Below are 9735 nucleotides of genomic sequence, written 5' to 3'. Positions count from 1 at the left end.
GGCGGGGGCGGGCCGGGCGGCGGGGCGGGCGCAGCGGTTTCCCCGCCCCGGCCCGGCCCGGCCCTCCGCTCCGGGTCCCGGCCCTCCGCTGCGCCGCCGCCGCCATGTCCTCCGGGGCCAGCGTGTACGCCCTGCAGCGCCTGGTGGAGCAGCTCAGGCTGGAGGCCGGCGTGGAGAGGATCAAGGTGCGGGCGGAGGCGGAGGGCGTCCCAGGGCGGGCGGCGGGAGGAGGATGGCTGGGCCGGGAGGGATGGGAGCCGCCGCCGGGCCGAGCGGGATCCGGGCTCCCGGGCGGCGGGGAGGCGGGCCCGCGGGGAGGGCCTGGAGGCCGGGGCGCCGGGGAGACGGGCTTGCTGGCCCCGCGGGGGCAGGGGGGGCGGGACTGAGCGCCCCTCGGCGTTTCCTCGTCGGTGCGCGAGGGTGAGGCCGGGGATGCGGGGCGACCGAATGAATGGACGGCCTGGGGGATGATGGACTGGGGGGTGATGGACTGGGGGGGTGGGGGGGGGGGCAGGGAGGCGCTGCTCAGGGTTCCGGCGTCGTAACCGGGGCTGGCGCGGCCGTTCCCTGCAGCGCCGGGGATGGGGAGTGGGAAGGGAGGGAGAGAGCCACAGGGAGGGAGGGGGACGACGAGGCCAGTTTTGGATCCGTGGGCTTCGAGGGGCGTCCAGAAGGTGTTGGGCTGCATGGGCCGAAGCTCGGAGGCCAAGGCTGAAGGATGCAGGGGAAGATCCAGGGCGGGAAGGGGTGTTGGTGAGAGGCCGGGGCAGGGAGCCGGGCACCTGCAGAGGAGAAGGCTGAGGAGAACCACGTCCAGAGGGTATTGTCTCAGTTGGTGAAAAGGCTTCTGTGCTGAGCAGCTAGGACAGGTAGCATCAGCTGCAGAGTGTGTGCGTGTGTGGACACCGCTGTGCTGGTCCATGACCTCGTAGGCCCGTTCTCCGTATCCGGCACTCTCCTAGGTCCTGAGCGTACGGCAATTCTAGTTGGGAAGAGAAACAGGAAACACGTTAACAATAAATAGTTTCAGACAGTGATGTGAAGTGTATAAAACACGGGAAAGAGACGGACGGTATGCTGAAGAGGTTTCAGTAGGAGGAGGAGCAGAATCTGGATTGTAATAATGTAGGCAGACTTAAAAAGAGAGAAGTCTGGTTTTCAAAAGGAAACACCTTTTTTTAAAGTAGGAAACAAAAAAGCCATGTTTTGCGTTGAGCAAAGGAACAAAGGGAGAAGGAGATTTGGAGGGAGATGGGGTTGGGGGGCTGGGATTAGAAGGGTGCCTTTTGAGACAGGCAGAAAGGTGGGAGAGGATATGAATAAAGGTAGATGTTTCTAGGTTAAGGATTTGTATGATAACAGTTTTCTTTGTGAAATAGAAGGCTACATTTTCTTTGGGGCAGAGGAAAGGGAGCCAATGGAATCTCCAGAGCGAGGGTGGCGGGAGAGTGCTCTTTCTTACCAGGCACATCCATAGACACCTTGTGATGTTCAAGACCCAGCTCCTGTGAGAGAGGAGACCCCTTGCACTCCTTTGCTTTTTCTCCTCCCGCTGCATTTGGCCACCCAGGAATCTGAGTGCCACCTGCAGGGTAGTTGATCCAAGTAAGTGGGTTAGCAGGGAAGATATGCCAGAGAGATGGAGGTGGGCGTGGAGGGCAAGGGGTTTGAGGGTCTGCCCAGAAAGAGCCTGAGCCCGGGCTGGAGGGAGACAGAACCGTGCAGCCTCCTGGCGATGGGCTGGAGGAAAGGGAAGGTCGCATTCTCTCTGAGAGCAAAGAGCAGGCGTAGCCAGGCCAGGAAGCAGCGCCCTGGATGGGAAGGAGAGATGGTGATCAGAAAGCAGGATGTGGGAGTATAACATTTCAGTTGTGGAGCAGTTAGCAAGTCTTGGCCGTGACTGTTGGCATGGAGAAGGTTGTTTGCGGAGAGGAGGTCAGGGAACTGGACCTGGGGGTGTAGCCAGTGGTGAAGATGATGCAGAGACCTGAGGTGGAGAGGAAAACAGCCAGATGCCTACGCTGGGAAGCAGCTAGGGAACCGATTCTTATCTACATTAAAAAAATAATTATGGGAGATGAAACCGAGATCTGGAGAATTGGCGTAAATTGTTCAAGGCACACAGATAATAAACGTAATTGAGGGATGTGCTCAGGGTGGCAGATCTGGGGTGCTTTAACGGCTTCTCACAGGCAGCACTTTGGGAGTGATTCTCATCGATGTTTCTATCTCTCCCTCTCCCTGAAATGAATAAAAACATTTTAAAAAGTGAAAAGAAAAATGGGAAGTGAAGAAAGTCTTCAAATATGCATCAAATGGAAGATAAGAAAAAAGGCAGAATAACATGGAACCAATGCTGTGACTTAAAATGACATTTACTAACTCAACGATGCTTAGGCCAGCAGTTTAAGCTGGGTTCCACTGTATAGTTCTGCTGGTCTTTGCTGGGCCCTCCTGTGCATCTGCAGTCAAGTGGGGGGTTGGCTGGTGGCTGGGTAATATGGGGTGGCTTCCCTCACGTATCTGGGGGTTGGCAGGCAGGTGGCTGGGGGCTGGCTTTCTGCTGCTCTTCCACACGATCTCGCGTCATCTAGCTCGGTATTATCAGATGGTGATTTCAGGATTCTAATCACAGCAAGAGAGAGAACTGCAAAGGCGCTTCTAGCCACGGCTTGGAGCTTGCCCATTATTTCTACTACATTCTCCTGGTCAAAGCAAGTCACAACAAGCTCAGATTCAAGAAATGGTAAACAGACTCCATCTTTTGGTGGGAGGAGTTGCAAAATATTGTGACTTTTCTACAATCTGCCACATATACTAGTCTATTGCTAATTGTGTGTCAGCATTATTCTGAGTGCTTTGCATGCATTAACTCAAATCATCACATCAATCCAACGAAGTGGGTACTATTACTAAATACAACTCACTGATGAGAAAACAAGAAGCTAAGAAACGGGACATGTTCGTACAAGGTAGGGACACAGCTGAATTTGAGCCCAGACAATCCAGTCCCCGAGGCTGCTCTGTTCACCAACAAGCTATCCTGCCTCCAAGCGCGGTGGGGGAACTAGTTCTGAGCACACCGGATGAAACCCGAGCCTTGTATACATTAAACAGTGTGCTCACTTGGCAAACATGCATATATCAATGCATACTTTATGAGTGAAAAAGGGACACTGCATGAGCTATTTCTGTACCAATTTAGTCTCAGAACTAGAATACTAAATGAATCAGAGAGGCTGCATTTTCTTTTGTTAAATAAGCAACCAAAAATATCCTAAATCAGAGTTCATAGCTATTGTAACCTTTCCTCTTTGGAGTTCAGTTATTAGAACTTTCAGCAAAAACGAGACTTTCGGCAGTCACAAAAAGTGTGGTCAGGCTGCAAGGGCATTTGTCAGAATGTCAAAGGGCTGTGGGCAGGTGGGTCTGGCTGAGGGCGGGTGGGTCTGGCTGGGGGCGGGTGGGTCTGGCAGTGGGCGGGTGGGTCTGGTCAGGCTGCAAGAGCATTTGTCAGAATGTCAAAGGGCTGTGGGCGGGTGGGTCTGGCTGAGGGCGGGTGGGTCTGGCTGGTGGCAGCATGTCATGCTGTAGTCCTTTGGTTTCAGGTCTCTCAGGCGGCTGCCGAGCTTCAGCAGTACTGCATGCAGAATGCCTGCAAGGATGCCCTGCTGGTCGGAGTTCCAGCGGGCAGCAACCCCTTCCGGGAGCCCAGATCCTGTGCTTTACTCTGAAGACTGGTGAGCTTGATCCACTGTGCCGGCTTAGGGCCATGGCACTATCACAGGGCTCCCAAAGGATGTGGGCAACTGTGTTTTGAGTATCTACTCTTCTTGGGGGAATTAAAAAGAAAAGCAGCCAAATGCACAACTATCCCTGAGGGGTGACTCTAGTCTGTATTTACCCTGCCTGTGGATTGCACCTAATCAAGAGAGTCTCAATCCTCTTGGGCACTATCTCCCAAGAGGTTAATATCTTCATGTCCTTGCGCTCTGTGATGAGTTAGCTGGTGGCCATTTGTTGACTTGAACCCTATTCTCTCTGTCCTTACACCGTCCCAGAGTTGTCGTTTGCTGCTTGGTGCTGTCAACTCACTTGCTACTCTTGGGACAAAGGCCTCCCCAGAGGAGGAGAGTTGTTTTTACTACCAGCTGTGATTTCTTTCACAGGCTTCAGAATACATCTCTATTTCACTTATTTAATATTTTTATTGGTTTCAAAGAAGAAGGGAGAGAGAGAAATATCAATGATGAGAGAGATCATTGATGGGCTGCCTCCTGCACGCCCCCTACTGGGGATCAAACCCACAACTCAGGCATGTGCCTGAGTGGGCACTGACCCGTGACCTCCTGGTTCATAGGTTGATGCTTAACCACTGAGCCAAACTGGCCAGGCTATCTCTGTTTAACGGAGGAAGCTTTAATGTAGCTAGAGGGGAAAGTGTGAGTCTGGTTAAAAGAGCTTTAAAAGCCAAACATTGGAATGAAAACATATCTTTTGTGTCATATTAGAAATGTCATGGGTTGTGATGGATTTTATGGGATCTCATTCACATTTTTCCTTTTTTTGGAAGAATTCAGTGAGTAGCTTTGAGAGTCTTTTGGGGCCAACATGTTCAAATTTTGTGTTTGTATGGGTTTTCATACAGTACATAATCATTTTAGGTCCTTTTTCATACATATAAAGGGAATTATGCATACTAAAAAGAAGTAATATTATCAGCTACTAGCTACTGTTGTACCTTTTAATTAAAAATGCCCACATTTGCCGAAACCGGTTTGGCTCAGTGGATAGAGCGCTGGCCTGCGGACTGAAAGTCCCGGGTTCGATTCCGGTCAAGGGCATGTACCTTGGTTGCAGGCACATCCCCAGTAGGGGGCATGCAAGAGGCAGCTGATCGATGACTCTCTCATCGATGTTTCTAACTCTCTACTCTGTATCTCTCTCCCTTCTTCTCTGTAAAAAATCAATAAAATATATATTTTTAAAAATGCCCACATTTATGGTATTAAGGTAGTAGTTACATGTTGGCATAGAATTTTTCTTTTTACAGAGCACTTTCATGGGTGCTACTCTTTCAGTAGTGTGGTTTGGAGGGGTTTTTAAAATTAACTTGTTACTCTCTGCTTTGAGAATACTAAAGTGCCCTATGAAACGCTGACTGTTAATTTCATGTGTAAATCTTACTAAAGTGAAAATGAACCAAATTCTCTTTCCATTAGGAAAGAAGTTTGCTAAGGAAACCTTCAGGCATGGTGATGAATGACTGCCTCCAAGTCTCATGAAAACATTGTTCTCTAATCAAATGACTTACCTATTCAGACCTTCCTAAAGCCAAAATTCTACAGAAATTGATGGGTTTCAACTCAAATTAGGAAACTGGGTGAAGGAGAAGACTTTTATATAATAATGGCCTGGTTTGTTTGGTGAAGTGCTTTATCCTTAAGAAAAACAAAAACCCTACCACCGAATATACAAAAATGCACCTCTTTCATAAGTGAATTATTAATATTTCTAGACCTGAAATATTATGTATGTTTTATTTACTGGATGTTTACATTTTGGGAAGGAAAACATTTTTATTAAAAAGTTGAATATTTGTAATTTGTTGTTAAGATTTTTACACCATAACAAAATATGTCCTTTTCTCATGAATTTGTAATTTCAAATGAAGGCAGGAAAGTATAAAATTGGGGGAAAGAACAGACTTTATTAATCAAGTGATGTCTTGATTTTTGTGAGAAGACTTTTATTTTTAACACTAAATATGGAAGCTGTTAGCAATCTTGTTTGGAAAAATTAATGTGTTGAGTATTAGATCTCCCCATTTTTGTATGCCAGAGATCTGATCTTTGTCTTCTTAAGTTACTTTACTTCATAGTTGTGGTTATACTTAAAAAAATACTAAATTATTTCATAGCTTTCAAGTATGTTTAAAATGTGACTTACAGAATATTGCAAGTGATTAAAAGCAAAGCAATGTGAAAATCTTACAAGCTAAATGGATTCTTAATGTCATAAGTGTTTTTCCTTGATTATGTGCCTTTGATTTAATTTGAGACACTTTAAAATGGATATTTTATTTGTGTTTGTAATAATTTTTGAAGAGCTTGGAAATAAAATTTCTGCTTAACTCATTATTTTCTATGACAACAACATTTTGTGTCTGATTTTGTTTTACGGTTTCACAGATTTCTGTTTGCTTGTGAGATTGAGTGCTAGACGTGGGAAATATAAATTTGTTTATAAGTACTTGTACAATTTTGTAAAAAAAAATAGACATATGTATAATATACAGAAATATCTCAATTGCTGGCATTTGCTCTTGAAATAACTATGTATAAAACCATAAATAAATAAATGAAGATTTTTTTTTTTTTTAGCATAATATTGTTACAATAGAGAAAACAGAAGCCATTAGGTAAGTACTCCCTTAAGTTCTGGCCACTAAACTTACAAATGTAAGTAATCTGAACTCCTTTCATTTGATCATAATTCAGGTGTCCCTTTCTAGCCCTTGTATGTGTTCTCTGGATCTGGTTCACCTTCTCTGAAATGTCACACTATCAATTATCCTTTCTCTCCTGTATCTTCAGCTTCTCCATTAGATCTTTTCTATCACCATTTAAACTACTTCCATTCTCCATCTTAACAACAAGCATTTTTAAAAATCTCCATTAACAAACAAATTTTAATTTATAAGTTGAGTAAGTTCTAGAGATCTGCTTACAGCCTAGTGCCTATAATTAACAATACTCTATACTTAAAAATTTGCTAACAAGGCAGATTTTATGTTAACTGTTCTTATCACAAAAATAATACCTAAGAGGGCAGGGGAACCTTTTGGAGGTAATGACTAGGTTCATGGCATAGACTGTGGTGATGGTTTCACTTATCTCCAAACTCACCAAGTTGTATACATTGATTATGTACAGCTTTTAATGTGTAAAATAGAAACAACTCACAAGAACGTCTCCTAGTCCGCGTTTTCCTTCAGCAAAATCTTGCTACTATAATACAAGAAAACTTGAGACATCTCACGAACACAGATGCAAATGTCCTAAATATTTTGGATTGCTCCAGTTTGCCTTCCCATCCCCTCCAACTCAGGCTTTTCGATCGGTGGGATCCCTTGTTTTAGGGTGGGGCTCAATATTTGGGGAGAATATCCAGGCTCCTACAATGAGAGGCCAGGGGTGGGGCACCCTATTGTTGATGCCAGGTGTATGCTGAGTTTCAGTGGAACGAGGAGGAGTATCTTATATCTGTCACAATGAGAGACAGACACAAGGGGTATTCTGATGAGGGCTACAAAGTTTGACTGGGCTTTGGAACTTGGGAATAAGGCCTCTCACAAGACCTCAGAGGCCAGCATCACTATCACCAGCAATGAACCTAAATGCTAATAACTCCCTCTTATCTGGAAACCTCCCAGGGAAATGAAAGACTCTCAGGGAAAGAATAGAATTTTCTATTGCAAGAGCCAATCTGGGAAGTTGGAGAGCCTTGGAGGCTGAACTCACACTTTTGGCTCCCTAACAAGGGCCAATCCAGAAATATTTGAATATGCAAACTATGGGGCAGAACGTATGTGATGAACATTTAATATAGAAAACTGAGAACATCTAAGAATAATTGCATTTTCTTTAAGGTATGACCAAATCTAAATCATTTTGTGATTGGTCTATCAACAAAAACAATGGAATGTGCCATGTAGCACTATTTTTTTTTTTTTTTTTTTCTTCTCAAAAAAACCTCAGACGAGTTTGTCCATCAGCTCTACCAGGGACTTTTTCATACATTAGACGTCGCTTTTTGAATTGCGGTAGTTGTGAACATGTGAGATCTGTTAAAAGGAGAAAAAGGAAAACCATTTTAGTGCTGAAAATAATGAAGTATAGCTATTTTTTTCCAACTATTCAGATAGATCTTTTCTTTTCATCACCTGTGAAGTTTTAAAGTTTTCAAACTGGGATAAAATAGTGACTATTAAAATTAAACTTTTAGCATAAATGCACCTATATGTAATGGCCCAGTACTAATTAGTGTTATAAACATATATTTGTATGGCCACACCTTATACAAATAACTTTCTCCTGATTAAAGACTCTTGCCTTTAAGTTTTCCTTCAGTAAGCCTGTTCTTTAACCCATACATATAATGTTGTAAAATTTATCTCAAACTAATATATGATAGATGGTGGTGAAGTGTGGACCTACCTGACAACTATATTTTATATGATATACTCTAGCCTGAAATAGCCTTGATTGATTAAATCAGTATAAAAGGAAGCTAAAAATTTAAAAACCATTCTAGTGATTATTTCTGGAAATATAATCTCATAATTGCAAAAGTTGGATGCCATTATAAGGAAATTTTAAAAAATAATGTAGATAATTTTATCGTAGATATCACAAATATACACTTAAAGGACAAATGGAAATTATCTTGAGGTTATGCCAATGGCTTTGGATAAATTTTCTAGGATTGCATCAATATGAATTCAAAATGTGTTATATATTAAACATATTTGGAGACTTTTACTTTACACAGTAAAAGTCTAAAGTTGCCATAGTTATATGAAGATACTATCATCAGAGATTTATGTGAACTATTTGAATGAAATTATTCTATGGAAATAATTGGAAAGTATCTTATATAATAAAAGTCTAATATGCTAAATGCCAAGTCGGCCATTCAACCAATCAAAGCGTAATATGCTATTAATATGCTAAGGCCACTCAACCACTGGCTATGACGTGCACAGACCACCAGGAGGCAGATGCTCTGACCATTAGGTTAGCTTGCTGCTGGGGTCCTGCTAATCAGGACTGAGTGAGACAGGTTGAACATGCCCTGGAGCCTTCCCGAAGTCCCTCCCTGGCTGGCCAACCTCCCACATCCCTCCCCGGCCTTGATCATTCACGGGTGGGGTCTCTTGTCCTGGCCTGCGCCCTCTTGCAATCTGGGCTGAGGGACCCCCCCCCCCCACCTGAGTGCACAAATTTTGTGCACTGGGCCTCTAGTTTACATATAATTTTTAAAAATATATATTTATAATTAAATTAATGTCTATTCCATCTATATCCTAAGAGCTTAAATATTAAAATTTATTTTAAAATATTTTCTGAAATCTCATTGAGAAAATGGGAGAATTATTCTATACGGGGGCCCTATGTTCAAGAAAATATAATGATTTGCATGCTTAATTTGTTCTAGGGGAGAAATAAAAATGGAATTTTCATCTAGTTCATTTATGAAGCTGGAATAATCCTCATTTCAAAATGCAAAAAAGCACAAATAACACAATAGATTAATTTCATTATGAATATAGATATGAAAATCATAAACATTAGCAACCATGTTTAGCATATTTTAAAAATCACCCCTCAAAACCAATTCATTATATAAATGGCAAAAATGATTCAACACTATTAAATTTATAAATACAATCCTTAATAAGTCAATGGAGAAAACATGCTTGATTTATCCCAATAGGTGCCAAAAAGAGTTTGGATAAAATTCAGCATCTATTCCTCACAATAATTCTTACAAAACTAGGGATAAAATACTTCTCATTGAAAGCAAGAACAAAGAAATTATGGCTATTAAAGGGGATCAAGTCCAAGTTTTGTGAGTCATGGAGGTTCTCTTTTAATAAAAGAAAGAAAACAAGGTTTTCAGGACCCCTCTAGGTTTGCAAAAGGGCCTATGCAAAAGAGGAGCTTTGAAGCT

At 43.0% G+C, this 9735-nt stretch overlaps 2 protein-coding genes across 2 annotated transcripts in view; one reads left to right on the top strand and one right to left on the bottom strand.

The window, feature by feature from the left end:
- Positions 1–37: 37 nt before the first annotated feature.
- Positions 38–6156, top strand: GNG10 (G protein subunit gamma 10). Its single transcript, XM_084899288.1, has 3 exons — positions 38–185; positions 3609–3740; positions 5223–6156. Exons 1-2 carry the CDS (start codon positions 105–107, stop codon positions 3732–3734), a joined length of 207 nt encoding a protein of 68 aa, XP_084755414.1. The 5' UTR covers positions 38–104; the 3' UTR covers positions 3735–3740; positions 5223–6156.
- Positions 6157–6371: 215 nt separating this feature from the next.
- Positions 6372–9735, bottom strand: part of SHOC1 (shortage in chiasmata 1) — a 53015-nt gene continuing 49651 nt past the window's right edge. The window contains exon 27 of the mRNA XM_084899187.1: positions 6372–7846. Within this exon, the coding sequence (XP_084755313.1) occupies positions 7746–7846 (101 nt within the window). The 3' untranslated portion in view covers positions 6372–7745. The remainder of the gene's footprint in view (positions 7847–9735) is intronic.

This window comes from Pipistrellus hanaki (genome assembly GCF_964339955.1).
Source record: "Pipistrellus hanaki genome assembly, chromosome: 11".
Classification (NCBI taxonomy): domain Eukaryota; kingdom Metazoa; phylum Chordata; class Mammalia; order Chiroptera; family Vespertilionidae; genus Pipistrellus; species Pipistrellus hanaki.
Note: the sequence above shows the minus strand (reverse complement) of the source record. Positions and strands in the feature narration are given on the sequence as shown.

Coding starts and splice junctions, on each gene's coding strand:
- GNG10 (XM_084899288.1), top strand. CDS start 105: ATGTCCTCCGGGGCCAGCGTGTACGCCCTGCAGCGCCTGGTGGAGCAG. Junction 186..3,608: donor CCGGCGTGGAGAGGATCAAG/GTGCGGGCGGAG, acceptor CTTTGGTTTCAG/GTCTCTCAGGCGGCTGCCGA.